Source organism: Dreissena polymorpha, chromosome 14, assembly GCF_020536995.1.
Source record: "Dreissena polymorpha isolate Duluth1 chromosome 14, UMN_Dpol_1.0, whole genome shotgun sequence".
Lineage (NCBI taxonomy): Eukaryota > Metazoa > Mollusca > Bivalvia > Myida > Dreissenidae > Dreissena > Dreissena polymorpha.
In genome coordinates this window covers 34,839,253-34,864,327 of record NC_068368.1, presented here as the reverse complement: position 1 = coordinate 34,864,327, position 25,075 = coordinate 34,839,253, and the positions used below count along the sequence as shown (strand labels likewise).

Genomic DNA, 25,075 nt, shown 5'->3' with positions numbered 1-25,075 from the left:
TTTGATACAAATATGAAATCGAAACCAAAACTACTTTTATTATTTAACCAGTTACTATAAATACACACATACGGCTACACACCACGGATCGATATATTATAGACACCGATTGAAGGAGTTGGTGTAAGCTTTACAGCTGTGACATTTGCTATACAAAAATTCAAATATATATCATGTAACAGTTTCAAATTGTTGAATAAAGGAACAAATAATTTAAATTTTAAAGAGCTTCGCAATACACAATTTAACTGAATATACTCGCTAATATGATCGCAGTTTTGTGTTGTTTTCTTCTTCGCCTTACATTTCTTCTACTACTACTACGACTACTAATTTCAATAAATCATCATCATCATCATCATCATTATCATCATCATCATCAACAACATCAACAACAACATCATCTACATCATCATCATCATTGTCATCGTCGCCGTCGTCGTAATCACCATCATCATCGTCATCATCAACAACAACAAAACAACGCCATCATCAACATCATCAACAACAACAACAACAACATCATCATCATCATCATCGTGATCATTACCATCTTCTTCGTGTTCTTCTTGCTTTTCCTCTTATGTGGTATCATCATAAGCAACATTATCATTATCATCATCGTTATTATCATAATAATAATAATTATAATCCTAATTATCATAATTATCATAAAAATAAATAATGCTTTTTCTAATGCAACTATTAATGGTAACATATGGAAAATAACAGTATATTTGAAAGGCGAACTATGTTCATCTTTAGTAAAGAGATTTTCATTGATTGAATCATCTTATCGCACGCATATACACTTTAGGAAATTACATTTAAAATAGTCCTGTTTGATTTATAAAGATAAACTATTTTTCATATGCCAACGGTTGATAATTGAATACATAATCATTAACAATTGAAAAAGGCATATCGCAATTATTCCATTGATTTCAATATGTAACAAAAGTTACTCATTATCATACACAAGTTTTTACCCGAATTTCAAACCAATATGGAACGTGCTCTGGGAAAAGGGGCTTAAATGCATTTGCGCAAAGCGTCCTTCCGCCTTAAAAGGATTTTTGATAAGAAGATGCTTTATTTAAACAGACAATATCATAAAAGCGGAAACTTTCGTCATAACTTAGCCTGTGCGAACTGCATAGGCTAATATGTGACGACACTTTACGCACATGCATTGAACCCACTTCTTACAGATCACGGCCCATATATATGGTGTTGTATGTATGCGTGTGCTTGCTCTGTTGTGTTGTATGTATGCGTGTGCTTGCTCTGCTGTGTTGTATGTATGCGTGTGCTTGCTCTGCTGTGTTGTATGTATGCGTGTGCTTGCTCTGCTGTGTTGTATGTATGCGTGTGCTTGCTCTGCTGTGTTGTATGTATACGTGTGCTTGCTCTGCTGTGTTGTATGTATGCGTGTGCTTGCTCTGCTGTGTTGTATGTATGCGTGTGCTTGCTCTGCTGTGTTGTATGTATGCGTGTGCTTGCTCAGATGAAGACATTTAGTCGTTAATAATTCGCAAAGTTAGCCCAAACTGAGTATGAGAATTGCTGTTTAAATTTACTCAACTGCTAGTGTCGCTCTAGTCTGAAATATATAGAGATTAATGTGTTACTGCCTGTTCTTTGTGTAACATATCAGATGAGGCTTAGAATAAAAAGACGGCGAGAATTGCTGTTTTCTGTGTATCATACCGCTACGCCCCTGTTTAAAATGAAACGCAATTAAAACATGATGCAACGTTTCAGTTTTAGCCGCAATGAATATGATGTGCTAAATAATAATGAAATATGTTGTTTGCGGTTTTTGTTGTATTTGTTTTCTAAAATATATAAATTATTGGTATCAAGCTGTTTTTTTTTTTTTGTAGAATCTTATTATATTGTACCAGAAAGGATAATTGTATTGTTGATCCTAAGTAATATGGTATACACCCATTAAATAAATAAATCAGACTTCGTTATATCAGGCAGAAATTAATGTAGTAGTATGATAAATAATGGAATATTATGACAGAAACAAAAGTTTCTGAAAAATCCATTTATTTAAATAGTGCAAATTAGAATTCCTAAACTTAAGTAATGGTTATATGTTAACATATATTTCGAACAACTTAAGTTCTAATAAATAACATATTAAAGAAAGTTAACTTACACGAATCCGTTATAAAGATCAATACGAATCATTTGTATCAATTCAAACGGTGTATACACATAATCCAATTGTCTTGCTCATTTAAGAATTCACCACAAAAGATTTGAAGAATACGTAGTAACTCGTATGGGTAATTTTATTGGAAATTCCAACAGCTCAAAATTGAAACGCGCATGCTCTGTTACATAATGGTATACAGTCGCAATCCAAACTTTTGATTGCGTGTGATGCAAGAAGCAGTCTCGTTACATGTAGCTCAATCGGTAGTGCAAGTTGTGTACAGCGGGATTTTCATCTTCGACATATGACGGTTCTCTAAATACTGATTTCACCCAGGAAACGGTCTCGAAATAGTTTCAATGATATTAAGAAATTAAATGCATTTGACCTTAGATAAATGAACTTCGCTATGAGAAAACCCAGGTTTTTCCAGAGTAAGGCTTATATACATATAGGTTAAACTGAACTATGCGGATATCTCTGGATTAGAGTAAGGCCTATATACATATAGAATAAACTAAACTATGCGGATATCTCTGGATCAGAGTAAGGCTTATATACATATAGGTTAAACTGAACTATGCGGATATCTCTGGATTAGAGTAAGGCCTATATACATATAGAATAAACTGAACTATGCGGATATCTCTGGATAAGAGTAAGGCTTATATACATATAGACTAAACTGAACTATGCGGATATCTCTGGATCACAGTAAGGCTTATATACATATAGATTAAACTGAACTATGCGGATATCTCTGGATTAGAGTAAGGCTTATATACATATAAAATAAACTGAACTATGCGGATATCTCTGGATTAGAGTAAGGCCTATATACATATAGAATAAACTGAATTATGCGGAGATATCTGGATCACAGTAAGGCCTATATACATATAGATTAAACTGAACTATGCGGAGATCTCTGGATCAAAGTAAGGCTTATATACATTTAGATTAAACTGAACTATGCGGATATCTCTGGATTAGAGTAAGGCTTATATACATATAGAATAAACTGAACTATGCGGATATCTCTGGATCAGAGTAAGGCCTATATACATATAGAATAAACTGAATTATGCGGAGATATCTGGATCACAGTAAGGCCTATATACATATAGATTAAACTGAACTATGCGGAGATCTCTGGACCAAAGTAAGGCTTATATACATTTAGATTAAACTGAACTATGCGGATATCTCTGGATTAGAGTAAGGCTTATATACATATAGAATAAACTGAACTATGCGGATATCTCTGGATCAGAGTAAGGCCTATATACATATAGATTAAACTGAATTATGCGGAGATATCTGGATCAGAGTAAGACGTATATATACATATAGATTAAACTGAACTATGCGGATAACTCTGGATCAGAGTAAGGCCTATATACATATAGGTTAAACTGAATTATGCGGAGATATCTGGATCAGAGTAAGACCTATATACATATAGATTAAACTGAACTATGCGGAGATATCTGGATCAAAGTAAGGCCTATATACATATAGGTTAAACTGAACTATGCGGATATCTCTGGATCACAGTAAGGCCTATATTCATATAGATTAAACTGAACTATGCGGAGATCTCTGGATCAGAAGCATATTGTATTTATGAGTGTGCATTACATTACAGTACCACACCAACCATTCAGTTTGTGTTTATGTCATACAATACATTTATAAGTAGTCAGGTTACGGCAAAGCTTTCTTGAATTGTATGAATTACACATATACAGGGCACGAACGTCATGTGGTAATAAGGTAATGTCGTTCAGGAGGACATTTAAGTTCATCCAATAAATGCCAATATAAAATAATGCACTTTATAGTGCTTTATAATGATTTACCAAAATTAATACAGCAAATTTGAAGTAATTAAACGATAAAAATATTGTGTAAGGCTTAATCTCAAATAAATTATGTTATAAATTATTGAGCGTGTTTGCCATAATGAATTTTATTATTAAGACCGTAAGAAAAATAATTATATTCAAATCGTGCGATAAACGTTACATCGGCCAGCTAGCAAACACAAAATGTTCAGAAAGACATAATAGCAATTTAAAGTATTTTTTACGATGTGCGATGATTAAGAAAGAGTCCCGAGCTATTTAAACACTACAAACCAAGATTCAGCTGTACACTACACTTTAGAGAGCCCCGTTCTAAAATGCTAAACAATAATCCCACGCGAAAGGCCTACATAAAAGCCAATTGCTACATTACAACGATAAACAATAATACTGAAATTCCCAAAGGTCCAAAGTTCCACATGCAACAATACTACAGAAACAATCCCGCGCTACAATATTACTTTCATAGTTGAAGGCTGCAATGGCTGCAATACACAATACAGAGCCCCGCGCTACAGTCAAGCTCTAAAATAGTACTTAACGACTATCGCACTTACATACTATAGATAGAGTCCCGTGTTACCATACTATTGAAAAATCAAGCTCTAAAATAGTACGTTACGACTATCTCGCTAAAATACTACATACAGAGTCCCGTGTTACAACACTACATATAGAGCATCGCGCAACAATATTAAAGAAACAAAGCTTGCTATACATTAATATAGAAATCTTCCCGCCATACAATGTTATAGAAAGATACCAGCGCAACAATATTATTGAAAGAGCCCGCCCTTCAATATTACATAATTAGTCTCGCGCTACAATACTATAGAAAGAGTCCCGCGCTACAATACTACAGAAAGAGCTGCAATCTACAATACTAAAGAAGAGCCCCGCGATTAAATACTACAGAAGTAGTCCCGTGCTACAATACTACATACAAAGCCCAACGCTACAATTTTACGCACGGTGATCCAAGCAACACTACCATAGACAGAATCAAGCGCAATCCTACTATATCAAGAGACAGGCGCCTACATGCTATGGGAATGTCTACGCCTCACAACAATAAAGAAACAAATCCCGTGCTACTATATAATACAAACTACTATATTATACAAAGAATTCGGCCCTACAATATTATATAAGAGGCTCGCTCTACAATCAAACAGAAAGAGCACCGCGCTACAATATTATAGACAAAGCCCCGCAATACATAATATAGAAAGATCCCCGTGCTAAGATACTACATAGAGAGGTTCGGCTACAATATTATTAAAAAGAGCCCCCCTTTACAATATTATAGAAAGGGTCCCGCGCTACATTACTACATAAAGAGCACCTTGATAAATACTGTAGAAAGAGCCCCGTGATACAATACTACATATATAGTCCCGCGCTACAATACTACAGTAACAGTCACACGCTACAATAATATAGCAAGAGCCGTGCGCTACAATACTGAAGACAGTGCTCCATGTAACAATACTATAGAAATAGCCCAGCGCTATAACATACAGACAGAGCCCCAAGATACAAAACTTCAAAAAGACCCCCGCGCTAAAAAAACTAAATGGAGAATCCCGCCACAATGCTAAAGAAGATATCTCGCGCTATATAATACTATATAAAGAGCCCCGCGCTACTCTTCTATGGAAATAATTCCGCGCGACTATACTGTAGCAAACGTTTCATACTTCAATGCTATATAAACAATCCCGTACTACAATTCTATAGAAAGCATCCCGCGCTACAATGTTAATTTTTGGGATACAATACTATAGATAAAGCTCCAAGCTGCAATACTTTATAAAGAAAGAACCTAAACGCTACAGTACTACACAGAGAATCCAGCGCTAAAATACTATAGTAAGAGTCCTGCGCTAAAATACTGCTGAAGAATGAGCCATCCGCTACAATACTTTTGAACATACCCCGCGCTACAATACTAAACAAAAAGCCCCGCGCTTTAATATAATAGAAAGATCCACGCGCTTCAATTTTATAGAAATAGTCTAAATGGCTATTCAAAAAGCATCGAGCTACAATACGATCAAACGAGTCCCGAGATATAAAATGGAAAAAGTCTCGCGCTACAAATTATAGAAAGAGTCCCGCGCTTTAATAGTCCCCCTTGCCACAATACTATAGAACAAGCCTCGCGCTTAAATACTGAATAATGAGTCCCGCGCTAGGACACTATAGAAAGAGCCCTACGCTAGATTACTTTAAAACTTACCCCGCGGTAAAATACTACGCAAAGAATCCCGCATTTATCTATTATAGAAAGTGCCCCGTGGTAAAATATTATAGAAATAAACCCGCGGTAAAATACTATGAAAAGGGCACCGAGCGACAATACTATAGATATAGTACAATACTAAAGATATAGTACCGCGCTACAATAATTTATAAAAACATCCGCGCTGCAATACTATTGAAAGAGTCCCGCGCTACAATACTACAGATAGAGCCCCGCGATATAATATTGTGGAAAAAGCTCCGCGCTACATACTGCAGAAAGGGTACAGTGCTTAATACTGCACAAATAGTCATGTGTAACAATATTATAGAACAACAATATTATAAAATACTATAGAACAAACCCCGCAGAAAGAGCCGCTCCCTACAATATTACAGAACGAGCCGCTACTTACAATAATAAAGAAGGAGTTCCACTCTACAATGCTACAGAAAGAGCCCTACGATACAATACTGCAGTAGGAACCCCAGGCTACAATACAACAGAAAGAACCGCGCGCTTCAATTTTATCGAAATACCACAGCAATACAATACAATTGAAATAGCCTTACGCCACAATACCCACGCGCTTGGATATTAGAAAAATCGTTTGCTCTAAATTACTATAGAAAGAGCCCCGACTTACAAATAAAACCAATTTTTAATATCCGTGACTAGATCGATACAAGATGAAGTTTGTTAAAATGATTACGGCCTATTGTTGAACGACATCAACCTGAATTCACACCAACCTTTCAAATCATATGACGATTGAAATATTGAACCTTTGGGATATTATATCGCGAAATTTAATCAAACACTTGGTCAAAGTTACAACCCACAAACAGGTAAAACGGTAGCCATTGCATTTATAATTTCAGTATGGAGCGTTTTAAATATTATGCACATGTGTGTGCATTTTTCTTTTCAAACGTTAACGTTTAAAACATAGTTTACAGTAAAACACGGACAAGTTACTCTATTTAATAAATACATACTATTAACATTAGTTTTAAAATCGAAATATTCGAATAAATTATCGGAACGTGGTGTCTATTACGGCTGAGATTACACGGAGGTAGACACGTTAAAAGACTGTGTTAGTGGTGTGTAACCTTTCTGTTATCGAGGGGAAGTAACCACTTGGAGATGTTTGTCTTATGACGAAGTGTATAGTTTAAAGGGATCTTTTCACGCTTTGGTAAATTGACAAAATTGAAAAAAGTTGTTTCAGATTCGTAAGTTTTCGTTTTAGTTATGATATTTGTGAGGAAACAGTAATTCTGAACATTAACCATGCTCTAATATAGCCATTATATGCATCTTTTTACGATTTTAAAACCTTAAAATTATAAAGCGTTGCAACGCGAAACGATTGAATAATTTGGAGAGTTCTGTTTTTGTCGTTAAATTTTGTGAAACTACGAAGATTGCTTATATAAGGTATAAAATACGCCAACAATGTATACTCGGCGGAATAGCTCAGTAGGCTAGAGCGTTTTTACTTCAGGACTCTGGCAGGACTCCAGGGGTCACTGGTTCGAAACCTGCTCCGGGCAATGTTCTTTTCCTTTTTTTAAATGTTTTCTTGATTTTTTACTGGAGCTTTTACGATCCAATGTTTACATTTATCAATATAAAGCATTTAATGAATAAGTTTAAAAAATGCCAAAATCTGTGAAAAGGCCCCTTTAAGCGAACTAAATATGATATTATAATTAACTATTGTTCTCCAAGTATGTTCTTTATGGTAAGGATTTATTATTTATTCGTTACGCGTACATCTACGTGAAACGCGAAGGTTATGTAAAAGTATTTCGCTTTTAACCTAATTGTTCATAGTTTGAAATCGAAAGTGACTTCTTTAATTGTAAAAGGAAAATATAAGTGTTTGGTGTAATTAAAGTCTATATTTATTGTGTTTGTTCTCGGCTTATAAATATTGCAATAGCTTTGTAAACTGTAATACATTAATGCGATGGTAAGATGAAACGAAGCCCATATTTATAATTTCTGACATGAATATACATTTCTAAAAATAACCGTCTCTCATTTCAAGGGGATTCCCCTCACGGGTTTGACATTTTTGTTTGAGTAGTATAATTGACTGATGTCATCGTTCAGAATGCATGGCGGATTGCAGTCTGAGTGACGAAGATGTGTTTATTTTATTAGCATGCGTTCCGAACAAAATTTGTGTTCATGTCTGCGTGTCTTTATTTAAAATGTTGATCCAGTACGTTTATGATAACGTTAAAACTTCATCTTCTTTCTAAATGCAAAATTGACGAATGCAAAGATTTGACTGAATATATTGTGCTGTAATCAACCGAAATCGGTACGGCTTATCCAGATTATATTAAGTGTTATGTTCAATATTAACAACATGACCTGATATCGGAGGGCTAAAGGCACGTCAGCTATTTATAATTACGTTATACTCTACAGTTTAGTTTTCTTGTTTACAAAAGCGCAAGTTTAAATTAATATTAACACACTTAAAAGTATTAGTTATATTCAAAAGTGAGAGCTTTGCAAATTGAAAAAAAATCACTGTTCCATGTGAAATGTTTTTTCCTGCAATGGAAGTTACATATTTTGCTTATCAATAGCCATGGTACTTGTCAAATTCTGTATGAATTCCGGCAAAACGGTTGGCGAATGTGTAATAACAAGTTAAATATATATTACATAAAATATCATATTAAATCGGCAAGTTTACGGGTTGAGGAAGGAAAATTCCTGGTAGCGAAGTTCACGGCTTGAAGAATAAAAATTCCAGATAAAACAATTCATTACTTTCAGATACATGACACTGCTTAACTAATATATTATTATGGAACAATTCGGGCATATTTTTAAGGTATTTTGGAGTAATTAAATTTATTATAACAATTGATAAATTCAGTAATCTTTATTTCCGATGTCCGATTTTATTATGCTTTGAATTACAATCATACAATTAATTTATAATATTGCCTCAAGTAGAAATGTCTCTGTATGGTCTTTCTACGTAGTTCGGTCGAGTTTATAATGTTGATTTACTCTACACTATCAAGTCACCGGGGTATTTTAACCAAACAATGATAAACACGTATGGAAGGCCCCGTGTCTGTACGAAAACAACGCCGAACTCTACCGCTATTAGAAGTATCTCCAAACATACTGGTTCATTTACACGATTAATTTGGAATACATATATTCAAACAATTATAAATCTGAAAAAAACACGCATGTCTCGCTTGTCAAGTTTATGTGTGACTACATGCGAGCTAAGGTATTAAATGGATACTTACATATGTATATTAAGTTATATGGATTATTGTCGTACATATAGGTATTTGAACATAAACTTGAACAAGTAATAAACCACATTTGTGGTTATGACAATCTAATCAATTTATTTGTGAAATGCATTGTCCAGATATACTTATAATGTATGTGGGTCTCATTATCTCATGAACCACATGACAGGCTAATTCGTTAATGATTATAAGTTTGAATCGGGTGCAGTAACATATACCTAAGATTGCGTGATCACCGTTATATGACTTCTGGTATACACAGTATTGAAAAAGGTGTATCACACATTGGTCATCTATGATCGCTGTGGTTAGTTTATCGGCCAAAGACTGGTAACGTTGATAAATATGTTAAGTTTTCATTGATTGTGTATGCCATGTATTTTTTATATGGAATAAGTGACCAACCGTTTTATCTCATCTCTGCTCGCGGTCGCGGTTATTTATGCTAGTGTCATTTAATCTGCCGATATTGCCTGGAAATTTAAGTTATCATTAGTAAAACTACTTGTGTTGTTTGCTTTCATTAGGTGTCGTGAGTATCGAAAATCTCCGGGCGTTATTTTTACTGTGGAGATGTATGCTTTCAATTTTAATCGCCTAATATTAAGTTGGCATTTTTTTATTTCTTAAATGCGGTTGAACATTGATTATAGGCATAGGAATTGTGATTATATAAATTTCAACCCGAACAGGTGCAGATGAACGTGTTAATATAAAAAGTCACTGCATCGCGTTCTGTTCGTGAATACTTTGTAATATCGTTGAATTAACTACTGGACTAGCTTCAAATTATTCAAGTTAACAGCTTAAATGTTTGAATCCAAGTTTCGTGAGGCGTCTGCAGGTTTCGTGTTTTAACTTTCACTTGAGGCTCAACCACACTGAGCCTTAAAAAGGTGTATTTCTGTTACGGTAATTGCGACATTAACATATAAATGTCGACGGTAAATGTTCAACGTAAAATAAAATGGCACCGTCGAAAATAATGAGATCATTAAACAACTTCTTAAATAAATTCAAAAGCAGCAAAACTATATAACAGTTTTGATTTTATGTTCTCAGTACATGTTAAAAGTTTACTTAAATTCATGCGGCATGTAACCGATAGCAAACTGATAATATTTATTCACGCATGTCATTGTTCAGATTACGTCCTTTTCGTTCAGCAAACTCAAATATTGAAGAGTGTTATATAGTTTCTCATGTTGTTTTAAAATGAAGTATTGAACTAATTTTATAAATTGAAGCATGCACATTTATACTTTAATGTATATCATATAATGTGTTACAGATGCTCTTTTGAAATGTTCTTTTTTTCTATTGCGTAAAAAATATTCTTATTATTTTGCAGGACGACATCTAAAAACTCTTGATTAAACTAGCTACGTGGCGGTCCACATGCCATATCAACACAAGTCGCGTGCGTTACTGCAGTTTTCAAACATTCCGCGCCGAAGAACAACCTTACTGATCGGTCAAGGGCACGGTATTATATTATCTGCCATTGTATTGAGTAATCATAATAACACTTTTGTTCAATATATAATGACTTAAACTTAATTGTATACATTAACGCAGATAAGTAAGAGGAAAATACATTAACGACAACTCCATTAATTACTGTAATATGTTGGTCCATTGCATGAGGTAAGCGCATAAAAGTAGCAATAAATGTTCCCACTTCATCAAGTGTATTATTTTACTACTAGTTTAGTTCGTGGCATCGAACACACCATGCAGTGTATGTTACAATATCAGTAAAATAAAATTCTATATTTACTTCCATTTTACTTCCTTTTATTTGAAAGATTGGGATATATAAGAGGCCGTTGAACGAATTTTTCTTTTGGAAAACTATTCATTTTGCTCGCCCAGGTATATTAGAGACGTAATGTTTTTTATTTAACTTGAGTCATTCAACCGGCATATTACCTGACTAGGCTAATAAATCAATTGTGATGTATAAGGTAAGGCAGGTTTCATATAAGACGTGTCTTTAACACGGGCAGAAGCCATCTTATTTGCATTTTATTGAAAAGCAGTATTGTTAACGTTACATAACATAACTTAAACTTATGTACTGCAACGTGTCAGCTATGATCAGTTTATATGTACATGCACGCGTATTCGTGATCGTGTTAAAAATATTGATTTGTATTTCATGACAATTACCCGAACTATATCACATATTCTTGTCCATATCAGTTTATAACAAGGCCTACGCTGCAGGAATGAAATAACGTAATGCTCAATTTTGTTTATTACACGGGTGTTATTACACTAGTTATATAACTGTAAAATGACGTCATTTTTGTGACGAAATGACATAATTATTCCAGCGAATTTCTTCAGTTAAACTCTTTAACAATGTGAAAAAACGGTGAAAAGAGCATACAATCAAGAGAATATTTGTTGGTCATGTTATAAATAGAATCTTAGATTTGTGGTATTTTTGTATTGAATTTATTAAACTCGTCATCTAAATAAAGATAAAAACTCGGCAAGGCTCGTTTTTATCTTTATTGAGATATATAGGATCTTGCATGAGTGGTCGTTTTGTATTGAATTTATTAAACGAGTCATCTAAATAAAGATAAAACGAGGCTTGCCGAGTTTTTATCTTTATATAGATGACGAGTTTAATAAATTCAATACAAAATGACCACGAATCTAAGATTCTATTTATAACATGACCAACACATTTACTCTTTATTTTATGCCCTTTTCACCTTTTATTACAGTGTTAAAGAGTTTAACTAAAGAAATTTGCTGGAATAATGACTTCATTTCGTCACAAAAATGACGTCATTTCACATTTATATAACTAGTGTAATAACACCCATGTAGTAAACAAAATTGAGCATTACGTTATTTCACTCCTGGAGCCTAGGTCATGTTATAAGATGAGTTTAATAAATTCAATACAAAACGACCACTCATGCAAGATCCTATATTTATCAAATATCTCACTTCAGCACTGTATGGATGGCTGAAAGTGGCACAAGACCTGATGAACCGGAAAGATTCCCAAGACAGGGCAGTGTGTCCAGCAAACAAGACCTGGTAAGATGATAAGTCGAGTGCAGTTTGTGTCCAGTACACAATGACAATTAACGCATTGTTTTCCCGTTTAGATGTCTGCGTTTCCCCTACCCCTATTATATTTCTTAATGACATTTCAATCTAGATGTTTAATGTTTGCATAACTAAAGGCAGATAAACGTTAACATCTTTAGAAAAAAGAACAACGGTAAATTTATACTGTATATCAATAATTGGTCCCAAATTAAATACTTTACTTCTGTACAAAATGTGAAACATTAAAAATTAATACATCCGTTCTCATGAATCTTCTTATAACCACTTTTCAGTGCCTGCACGTGCCAAAGTACGACACTACTTTTTGGCAAACGTTTTTCACAGTTTTCTTTCAAATTATTAAAAAAAACTATTTAAACATCAATATATTGTATTTACAGACATAACAATGAAAGTTTATATAATTTCGTTAAATTATGCAGCTTTAACCATAGCAATTTAGTTTATTATCAATAGTTATAACATTATTCGTTCCGCATTTGCAATTTCAGATAATAGAGATTTAAACATTATATGTTTAGTATGTTTATGAATGGATGTCATAAATATATATGAACTTGTCGTTGATTACCGTCTATATTTTCAGTGTCTTTATTTCAATCCACTTAATTCAATTTATTAATTAATTCATGGTTGGCAATACTTTTACCGACTATTGGATTATTTACTGAGAACATGCACACGAAATTGTAATATATTTTCACAAGATAATACTTAAGAAATAATATTTTTCTATCATGGTTTGTTGTCGAATAACCCACAGTAAGGAGTATTGATGCGTAGGAATTAAATCACGAGTGCGAAATAACACGCATCTATACAACTTACTGTGGATTATTCGACAACAAACCATTATAGAAAAATATTATTTCGATTCTAACACGATTCTGATTGATTTGGTTCAAGCTTTAGGACGTAACTATATTTTTCAATACTCCGCCTTTCTTAGTACAAAGTTCACTATTTAGTGACGTCATTGATGTGTACAAACATATGACGTCGTTTTCATTCATAAATATTTTGCAAATGACGTCACTTTCATTGAAAACAACAATCGTAGAAACTTAATGACGGCACGTTTATTGATGCTACTGAAAAGCTGACATGCTATAAATGTTTTCTGAATTACGCTTCCTAACCAATAACATTCTTTGTAGGTGTGGTTATGCCACTTATCACCAAATATACAATTTGTTATTTCATTACATTTATACATGCTACATTTATTACATTTCTTTCAGAGCGGGTTTTAGCACGTGCATTTTACTGCAATATTTTCTTTATTTATTCGGAACTATTTTCGAAACATTAAGCTCCGCCCATAAGTTATTGCAGAATAACCCACGCTTGATTTCCTTCTTTGTCTATAGAAAACAAGTCGCGTGCCGTGTTAGAATTTTAAATTGATAATACATCGAATGGTATGGCCGTAAAAGAATAATTTAAATTGGAATAATTTTAGTATCGCTGATTTATTTGACTACTAACGATGTAATGTTATTTATGACATGTAGCGTGTTTCTAATTGAAACGTTTTTTAGATTCAGTGGGAAAATACCTCCGTTGAGACATGCACTATACTGAGCTGGCTCGGTTACGGACAGGAGATAATACAGGCTCGGAGAGACGCATATCGGGAGTCAGGCAAGCTGTTAACTGCACGGGTATGTGGAGCAGCCACGTATATTATTACGGGTAGCAAAGGTGAGGGGCTGAGCAGCTTCTTGGAAAGTGATGTGGATAAACTGATTGTAAATAATAGAGTATTCTGTTTAGAAGATGACGTAAAGTCAAGTGCCTTTCCTGGGGAGATAACCGTGTTGAGATCACTCAGCCGCAGGAGTTACCATGGTCACTGTAGACTGCTACTGGAGAGACTCGGTACAACAATTCACAGGCACGTACATGATGCGTTTTGTGATGACGGATATGGTCGCGAACTTTTGAGCAGTGACTTGTTTGTTAATAACTGGTCGAACGAACGCTTGGCTGAGGGCATGGTGCAGCATGAGCGTGCGGGACCGTCAATTCCGAGTACAATGAGTGGACACATGCACAGTGACCATGTACATGCATTACATTACTACTGCCCCAACATTCTGTCAAAATGGGCCGCAAGACCTCGCCACTGGCCGCCACCGGAAGCCGTTCAGAGGGTCGTATCACTTGGGGCATTTCTTACGCCTGTTGGATTTAAAGGAAGCGAATATCAACATGTTGAATGGAGAGTGTGTTTTAACGCCGGTGAGATCGAACTAATTAGCAATCTTAACGACACTCAAACTAAATTGTATGTTTTATTGAAAATGATAAAGAACGATGTATTACATCCACGTAAGAAAGAAGTTTCATCGTACACATTGAAAAACATCGTTTTATGGATGGCGGAAAATAATCCTCAAGCCTCGTTTCATAAAAAAAGTATTTTGCAGTGGTTGCACGAAGCATTGGATGCGCTTAGAGTTGCATTGATCACCTTAGAGCTACCATACTATATGATTCCAGAAAGGAATTTGATGGCAACCTCTGGACTGGATAGGGAACAGCAACGCACATGGATATCAACGATTACAGATATGCTCAATGAAGGTCCGAAGATGATACTTAGACTTCCAAAGATACGAAAAGCTCTTATTGCTCATCCTGAACCATTCCGATGGTACAACGGGAGGAGAATTGAGCTGGAGTTGCTGATGCTCATGTACATGAACAGAGCGGTAATCTGCAGAGATGAGAACGGGAAGATTGACTATACCGATGCGATTTTGCAGGCATTACAGAGACGAATAGACGAGGTTTTAACGGATGTTGGCGTGAGAATGAGAATGGAAGGGACTCGAGTTATCAACGCGGATGCTATTTTTGATAGAATTTTGATGTAAAACGTGAATGATGATCAATAGATCAGTAACGAGGCGCGGACAACACTTATTTATAACTTTTGAGTACATATTATCTTTAACGAATCACCGATCATTGTTGCCAAGAACGTGAAAATTATACAACTTATCGTAATAGTGATTTTTTAGTAATTGATGTTTGACTTGAACACGTTCGTTTCACTTCTTAAAAATGTTCACAATTTTACAAAAGATTTGTTTACAGTAGACTGTAAACTTTACCGAAACAATAAATTTCGATACACTTTATTAAAAAATGTCAATCACATAGATAACAGTAGTTAAGTAAAGTAATGTAAAGTAATTTTGCTATATTGTATATATCTTAACAAAATATGTACGTTTCGCGCTTGGAAACCAACGGTATAATTTCAAGTTATGCAAATATTTCTTTTGAGAACTAATAGTAGTAATTCATTTTGTCGACGTATGTGGAAATGTGACTTTTGTTTATTTGCGTATGCATGTTAGGAAATAAAGTGTATTTGTGTCATTTGTATCTCATCTTCTTATCTAAAAGTTCACTTGGTTTATGGTTGGTATTGTTAACACATTTGCACTGAATGAATATATGTGTTACTGGCAGTTACTGACAATGTATTGATAATGTTCTTGTTTTTCTTGTTGAATAGAAACATTGTTGTGATTCGTCATATTGATCAAAAAGTATTGAACACATGTTTGCACTAATCGATAAAAATGGTGCATATCTGTGTTCATTCCTATTTTTAAAATGTCTTCAATTACGCTATTGTTGCATTCACAAATAAGAAATAAAGTACAGTTGTTTTATGCAAATTGATTAAACTACTTCTCATGTGAATGTATAATTGCTCGTGTTTTTTACTGGACAAGTGAATGTAAACTTTTATTGAACACGGATAATCTGTTTTCATCAAAACACATAGTTTGTATTGAATCTAAAGATACAAAGATATATGTTATAGTATTGATGTTTTTATGCGAAAATATTTTCATACATGATAAACGTAATGGTTGATTTTCTTTAATCTAGTTATACCGTTGATCTCGTTTTGCTCTAAGCGTGTGTATGCTTTTGTTATTATTTTTTTTGTTAGTTTTTTAGCGAGGCTGTTTTCGGAGAAAACCCGAGCTATTGTCATAGCCAGCTCGTCGTCCGCCGTCCGCCGAAGGCGTCGTGCTAAAACCTTAACATTGGCCATAGCTTTTTAAATATTGAAGCACCTTGATATTTTGTATTCATGTGTATCTCATGGAGCTGCACATTTTGAGTGGTACAATTTCAAGGTGAACATCATCCTTCAAGGTATAGGGTCGAAAAAACAAAGTCATGGGAAGTAATAAGCTTTAAATGGACATAGTTATCTGACCTGCCCACGTATATATTTTTGCTAAATTTATCAAAGCGGCGCAGTAGGCGGCATTGTGTTTTTGAAAAACAAATTGTGGTAAAGGTCAAGGTCAAGGTCATCCTTTACGGTCTATGGTAACAAATACAGATTTAAAGGAAGCAATAAGCTTTAAAAAGGGAGAAAATTATTCAATATTGAACATAGCCACTTTATTTATTTGGCATGCATGTGTATCTCATGGAGCTGCACATTTTGAGTGGTGAATCTACAGTCACGGTAGTGGCTTTTAATTATTTGCTACTAAAAATATAGATTTGTTACAGACAATTATTTTCAAGGGAAGTAATTTATATAATTATAAATCTCGTATTATATATTTCCTTACCAATAATTGAAGTTCTTTTCACAGTTACTGTACAGAGTTATTATTTTGATTATTTATAACCCAAATGATTGATTTGTCAAAGTTTTTTTTAATGATATAATTATAATTTCTTTGATGTTCATTACATACCTGTGGACTGATGTCCATAGATACATGATCAACTCTGGCTATGATACTTTTGCCTCAATATAAGAGCATATGAGTTTTTGAACGGCCGTGGACCATCCATGAACAGCTACACGGTGCTGAAGGACACTGTCCTTGGCTTGGTTATAGGTCCACGGGCGTAGATGTTAGTAGTTTTTGTATTGTTCAGTATCGGTTGGATCGTGAGGGGCACTGTGGGAGAAAAAGGACATGTTCTACCATGGCATTTGAAATGGCATTTAATAAACACTGATATGTTCTGGTCACACGTATATGATTGTTAAGCATAAGCACATTTTTGAATTACAGTTCATTAGAGGTATCCAGTTAACATCACTCTTACGCCATTGACTACACGTATGTTATGGCCATTAAACTGTTGAATTTATACTAAATACCCATTTTGTGTTGTAAATCATATGAATGGAATGGAATTTTCTGCATTGAATGTATGAGCGATGGAGGACAAACCATGTAAACATGCATGATGCCTGATTACATTCCGAGGGTGTAACTTTGTATGTTTATTAGCAATACAAATTAAACTCAGTTACAAAACCACGATATATTCTTGGTTTTGTATGCTTCCTGTAAGAATGTAGGCGCCATTTCGCTTTTCGGATGCCTTACTGAATATTTATACTACTACAGTGTGTCTTATAAACGTAAAGCCTTTAAATCGCTTATTGCATCGTCAATATTACATCTGTCAAGAGATAAGTATTATCATTTGAGCAACTTTACTTTTCTTTACTAAATATTATATACCTATAGATAAAACATGAAAGTTTAAGAATATAAATACGTCATATTTAACAATTTCTACGAATCGGATAATCAGAGTTGCCAATTTCATCTTAAATGTTAGAATGTAAATAAAAAGTGTTTTCCAAATATTTAATATGTCGCGCTTGGGTGCAAATAAATACAAAGTCGTGATTTCACGTCATCGACACTGTACAATGGTAAAATCAATACGCGCACTTTTTCATGGCCAGAACAAGGTTCCTCAGCTTCTCGACTAATAATAAAGCTTAGAAATAAGCTGAAGAAACTGTGTGCAATTCAAGGTAGACACATCTGTTTTGTTCTTGGTTAATGTAACAGCGTTACATTTCTTAAGATCCGTTTAAGCACAAGCATTATGCTCAGTTTTCTCATAATGCGACTCGTTTAAGTACAGCGCTTGATTATTTGGTGTTAATATTCGCGATAAAGGTTAATCAAGTGCATGAGAAACGTTTTCTGACGAACATATTTAATCCTTATTGGTATTCTTAATAAAGGGCGCATATCAGGGCGGTAATGATGTGAGCCGCGCACTGCGAAAACTGGGCATAATTCATATGTTGAAAGCGTCGTTCCAGCTTAGAGTTTGCAAACCATACAGGCTTATCAGCCACTTTCCGCCTAAACTGGATTCTTAATATGAAGATACTTTTTTACAACGAAAAATACCATTAACGCTATATGTATCGTATCTGATTAGCATGTGTGCGGACTGCACATGATAATATCGAAGGACGCTTCACACACATACATTAATCCCCGTTTTCCCAGAACGCGTCTCGATATATATCTAGCTGTTTCGGAGGTAGCCGCCAGTGTCAAACCGCGCATACATTCGTTATCCCGCTTCAAAGATAAACGTCATAGCCCCCGTACATAAAGACGATTATATTTTGCGTGTGTGTAGAGTATCATAATGCAGTTAGCGGTCACTGCGTATTTTGCACTGGAACACCTACCCCTAGTGTTATATCATACGTTTGTTTAATGAATTGTATTACGTTTAGTAGTCATCGTGTAAGATGCACTGACATGCATACCGTGACTGCTATATTTTACGTGTGTTTCATGCAAACAAATGCAAGTACAAGTCATCCCGCATAATGACTATTAACACCTTCTGTGACTATGTGAATATTATGATAAAGTATAGTTCGCCAATATTAACGTGGCACTGACCTTTATGTTTGACGATATTTAGGTACCGATATTGAAGCGAGTTTAATCTGTTGAAGAGTACCTGAGTGAGTGCACTGTAACGGTCTCACTAAAAGAATGCAAAACGCGCAAGAATACAACCAAATGAAATATTGACCACGATCAATGAGTACAATGTTGAATAGATGGATCGTTGTAATTGTTTGATTGTATTTTTGTTGGACCTTTTTGTGTTACTTTTCATTTTCATAGAATACAGCGTCTAAAATGCTAAACCCGAATCGGTTAACATCTCTAGTGATATTGATCACGTAAAGAATTATATTATGACCCATTAGCGGGGGTTGAATTATCAGGAAACAGCACATCAGTTTTCCGCTTGCGGGTCATTTCATATACCGAGTTATTGATCTGTAGCCTGCAGACTAAGAAAAATAGTTCCTTCAGGACATATCGAATATCACTACTCATCCACATATTTCCTAGTGCAAACGACTTCTTAAAGGGACATGTTCAAAGATTGACGCATCGAAAACAAAATCGAAGTTTAGTTGCGATTCCTAAAAATAGCTTTAGTATTTATATTGCGGATGATACTTGAAAATGCTGTCGTCAAAATACTGTTATATATTTATCAGTTGATTTTTATTAAACAACCATGAAGCATTGTTTACGTGAACAGATTGAACAGTTTGAAATGTTCTATGTTTTTTATGAAGATAACTGACAACACGACACAATATAACATACAGCCACTTTAGAAAAAGAAGAATGCTTTTCCACAAGCATTCGGTTGCAAAAGGATTTAGATTGATATCCAGATAGATTTATCTCTTTTTGTATTTCGTCCGTATGGTTTATAATGGCTTGTCAAGACATTAAATGGAGTGCGTTTCTATGTACTCAAAAACACGAGATTTTAAACACTTTACATTAAATGGCAGATATGCGCGGGGAAGAGAAACCTCTTAGGTCAAGACGCGCATCCTAGATAATACGGATACATCAATAAATACGCATTGTCTGCGTTTTTAAGATATGAAGATTCTATAAACCTATGTTTAAGAGACGCGGTCATATAATTGTCTGCTGTATTATATGCATGTATGTTTTTCAACGTCTTTTCCATAGCATCCCTTGCGAGCTAGGGAGCCTTTAGAAGATCTTCTCCGTAGATATCAGGTACACGTTCTACCAGGATAGCGGAGAATGTTACATACAAGCTGAGGCTAACGAAACAATCTAGCTTATATAAATAGGATTGACTTCTTTTTTCCCTTGTAATCGTATAACAACGGAATTACAAACATGAACAACAATAGCGTGAAAAATTGGATTCAGGCAAGCAAATAGTCGCAAAAAATCGAAATATGATACTCATTATTCAGACCTCAGGGTATGGGGTAAAAGATATAGCGTTGACTGCTTCGTATACCGGAGAAGGAGAAAAACAAAAGGTCTAATGGTCTCTGTACATCAAACAAAAGGTCTAATGGTCTCTGTTCATCAAACAAAAGGTCTAATGGTCTCTGTTTATCAGACATAATGTCTTATGGTCTCTGTTCATCAAACATACGGTCTAATGGTCTCTTTTCATCAAACATAAGGTCTAATGGTCTCTGTTTATCAAACATAAGGTCTAATGGTCTCTGTTCATCAAACATAATTTGCTAATTGTTGTCAGTGTGCTGTTTGTGTGTTGTTCAAAATCAGGAGGAACCTGATTCGGATCGGCTAATTTACAAACCGGTTTTAATCCCCGATTCTTTGCGTTGACCGTTCTAATACGGTGATCCCTGTTAATTTAGTATATTTTTATGCTGCGTGTTATGTTATGAAAGATGTTAATAAGAGTCGTGTTCTGAGAAAACTGGGTTTAATGCATGTGCGTAAAGTGTCATCCCAGATTAGCCTGTGCAGTCCGCACAGGCTTATCAGGGACGACACTCTCCGCTTTTATGGTATTTTTAGTTTGAGGGAAGTCCTTCCTTGCCGAAAATCAAGTTTAGGCGGAAAGTGTCTTTCTATGCGGACTGCACAGGCTAATCTAGGACGACACTTTACGCACATGCATTAAGCCCAGTTTTCTCAGAACGCGACTCACAAAATCAAGACAACTATCTCCTGATAGAGTTTCTGGATTAAACAAATGTTTCCTCCTTTTGTATAATTTCTACTATAAAGTTATAAAAAGGAAAAACTTGTATGTGATATTTATCAAGATTTAAATTAAATAATGAACATATGGCATTCAAAGAGTGTTACCCATGTCCAATACAACTTTAACCCATAAGATCGCATCCTGCTTCGACAACTATCCCATTGAGTGTTCCATTGGCATCAAGAGCTCTCTGATATAATAGAACGTTACCATGTTAAAAGTTTTCATTTAGCGTTGTCCACTGTGACAGTTAACCATCCAAACGTAACGATGCATACAATTTAAACTCAATTTGAAATGACTGCTCGCAACTTATATGAAGATAGTTTGAATATGGGGACCAAACATTAACCAATCTGCTATCACGTCTCTGTGCTTTTGCAAAACAATGAAACACCTCTAAAATATCATATACTTATTGATAATATAATTATGTAAATATTGAATAGTTCCTACTATTTTAATTTATTTAATATAATGTTTAAAACTTTTATATTTTTTATAGAGTATACAACAATAATACGCGTATTGGTATTGCATATGCACATTTAATTTCTAGTATTGCAAAGGAAGTAAACACATCCGCCGACCCTTGTCTACTAGATACCTCTAGTAAAGTGTCGGTGTAGACCACCGCACTTGTATATCAAGACAAACTGGTCAAGTCCTATATCCTTGTTCAATAAAAATCTAGCCGTCTGCGAAAAGCATGAGGCCGTGTAGCACTTACGTTTGTTAACTATTTTAAGGCCTACGTTGTTTTAATTCGGTTTTCATTACCAGCAATAAAATGTTGATTTTTGAAATAACAAAATGACCAAATGGAACATTTCCATCTTTGCATGAATATTAAAAAATATTATAATTTTGATATGAATGCTTCACACAAAACTGTACATTTTGGGGAACACATAAATGCAGGCAGGTTTTAATCATACACGATCGAGGACACGTTCTAGCGTCAATAGAAATAGTGGGACTTGAAAAAGCAAAACATGCATAGTCCTGTAATAGCCTAAGTGCGAATGTCCGTTACTGGCTGTAAATGTAGAAAATGATTTATAAATTGATCACACTGATGTTCAGTTAAACCACTGCTTGTCTGTCCGTGCCTGTTAGTCCATAAAGATGAGCAAGGCTGTGGTTTTCCTCTTCGTCATAGGTCTTATGATCTCCGTAGTGACAGGTTAGACTTGTGTTGCAATTCATTCACTTAGTTAGTGCTCAAACCGCTACTGCTTCTGCTACTGCTATTGTTGCTACTACTGCTGTTACTGATTATCCTCTTGCTTCTATTAGTGCTACTTTTAAGACTCAATGTTCTTTTTTTTGTTATATAAGTTTATATAAGTCGAATATTGATAGAACGATTGTGGGGGCGACATTTGTAAATTTCCGCTTTGACAACTGCTGGGCAACATTTAAGCATCGTCATGCGAAAATGGGGTTTATGTCATATATGACCAGTGTGCGTTGTTTGGTTAGGAGCCAACCTGTCCGGTATTACGAGCAAGGCTCCGTGGTCTCATGAACGGACCGCGGCAAGCGTAGCTCCTGGCCAGCCTGTCTATTCGTACACTATGAGTCGCGTTCTGAGAAAACTGGGCATAATGCATGTGCGTAAAGTGTCGTCCCAGATTATCATGTGCAGTCCGCACAGGCTATGTGTAGTCCGCACAGGCTAATAAGGGACGACACTTTCCGCCTAAATTGGAATGATGCTAAGAAGAGACTTCATTTAAAGAAAACTTGTCATAAAAGCGGAAACTGTCGTCCCTCATAAGCCAGTGCGGATTGCACAGGCTAATCTGGCACGACACTTTACGCACATGCATTATGCCCAGTTTTCTCAGAACAAGACTCGTATTGTCAGGAGCTTCGCTTGCGGTATAGTTCATACGCGAGTCATATGATAACAGTTCTACGCTTGCAAGAAATTAAACGAGTATCAAAACAACAAAATGTTTATGCAGGTAATTTATGCTCGTGTACATAAGTGTAAACAACTGTATGAAATAATAACAATGTAAACAGTTTAATATCGACAAATGTTCATCTATAAGGTCACACTGCCTCTTTTCATCCTCTTCAGCAATCCTCCTCCCCCACCCCAGCATTTTTAATACTGGCTTAAAGCCGGCGTTGGTGATGTATTTTTAGCCTGGTGGTCGACAGACTCACCTCTTCGGTTTCCAGACGACTGTAACAGCGAAGCCTTGCGGACCTTTGCGACCAACTGCGGGCTCTCGGAGCACTCCATGGTACGCAGTTAATATCTACGATGGACACATTTGTTTTGTTGTTGTTGAACGATCGATTTAACAACTTTTTTATTATTGTTGCTCATCGATTTGTACGGGGCAAGTATGAAATCTGAAGTCTAAATATTAAACGCTTTACGGTTTGGTTGAGTATACGCTTAAAATATAGACAAATGAGACATATTAATGTTACATATGGGTCGTGCTCTGTGAAAAGGGGGTTTAATGCATGTGCGTAAAGTTTCTTCCCAGATTAGCTTGTGCAGTCCACACAGGCTTATCAGTGACGATACTTTCCGCTTTTATGATATTTTTATTATAAAGAAATACTCTTCTTAGAGAAAATTCAGTTTCGGCGGAAAGTGTCGTCCCTGATTAGACTGTGTGTACTGCACAGGCTAATCTGGGATGACACTTTTTGCACATGCATTAAACCTTTTTTTCACAAAGCACTGCAATTATGTTTATTTGTACAATTAGGGGAACCACTACATCCTGAGGGATCCAAAGAGCAATGACATCAACAACATCGTCATAGTGATACCAGATGACTTGCGAGATTTCGGCACGTGCGAGAAGATCGTTCGAGATCTCAATGAGAGATGCAATAAGGATTACTTTGACTACTAACGCTATGTTAACATCAACCTTGGCTTTTTACGTTTCTTCGTCGTTATACTCTTCGATCAGCTTTTTATTAAGAACTGTATTTCAGTGGTTTAAATTATTACATTCGTACAATTGTTTATCAAATACGATACAATACTTTAGTGTGTTCTAAAGACAAACTATTTTAACAAACATTCAGGGAATTGTTCGTGCTCAAAAAGTATTTTCTAAACAAAAGTCCAATAATTGCGCAAAGTGGTGTCCCTGATTAGCCTGTTTGGACTGCTCAGATTATTTATTACGACGCTTTACGCACATGCGTTAAGCCCAGTTTTTCAAGATTGCTCTTAATTTAAACAAAACGAATCGATTGGTTTCAGACTGAGACCAGGAGCTGTAAACTTTTATTTGCCGTAAATATCTGTAAATTCCTAAACTGTGGTTTATGTATTTAAGGCCGCTTCTGTTAATAAATATTATCGTCTCGAACTTTTTGTATTTGTTAAATGAACATACTTTGTCTGTGGAAAGTGTTGCAAAATACACTCACATTTGAGGCTTTTTATACTTTGTATACGATGTACTGCGGTCTACATTGCAGATATAATAACATAAAGAAAATTACACAGTGTTTTTATAATACT

At 35.1% G+C, this 25,075-nt stretch overlaps 2 protein-coding genes and 1 long non-coding RNA gene across 20 annotated transcripts in view; 2 read left to right on the top strand and 1 right to left on the bottom strand.

Annotated features, from left to right (window-relative positions):
* The window catches only part of LOC127857086 (uncharacterized), a 96,781-nt gene extending 78,933 nt beyond the window's left edge, over positions 1-17,848 (top strand). For 7 of the 13 annotated variants that reach the window (XM_052393430.1, XM_052393424.1, XM_052393432.1 and 4 more), the window contains 3 exons: positions 10,940-11,074; positions 12,564-12,651; positions 14,229-17,848. In XM_052393430.1, the coding sequence (XP_052249390.1) occupies positions 12,574-12,651; positions 14,229-15,569 (1,419 nt within the window). In that variant the 5' untranslated portion in view covers positions 10,940-11,074; positions 12,564-12,573 and the 3' untranslated portion in view covers positions 15,570-17,848. Of the gene's footprint in view, positions 1-7,973; positions 8,034-8,496; positions 8,622-10,939; positions 11,075-12,563; positions 12,652-14,228 lie in introns of those variants that run through there. The other 6 variants (XM_052393434.1, XM_052393437.1, XM_052393436.1 and 3 more) reach the window with 3 other exon arrangements.
* Positions 1-25,055, top strand: part of LOC127857094 (uncharacterized) — a 38,459-nt gene extending 13,404 nt beyond the window's left edge. The window contains exons 1-3 of one of the 2 annotated variants that reach the window (XM_052393457.1): positions 22,631-22,747; positions 23,722-23,822; positions 24,303-25,055. In XM_052393457.1, coding sequence (XP_052249417.1) covers positions 22,690-22,747; positions 23,722-23,822; positions 24,303-24,452 — 309 coding nt within the window. In that variant the 5' untranslated portion in view covers positions 22,631-22,689 and the 3' untranslated portion in view covers positions 24,453-25,055. Of the gene's footprint in view, positions 1-22,630; positions 22,748-23,721; positions 23,823-24,302 lie in introns of those variants that run through there. The other variant, XM_052393458.1, reaches the window with a different exon arrangement.
* The window catches only part of LOC127857100 (uncharacterized), a 54,157-nt gene that overhangs the window by 7,270 nt on the left and 21,812 nt on the right, over positions 1-25,075 (bottom strand). The gene's annotated exons all lie outside the window — the stretch shown is intronic.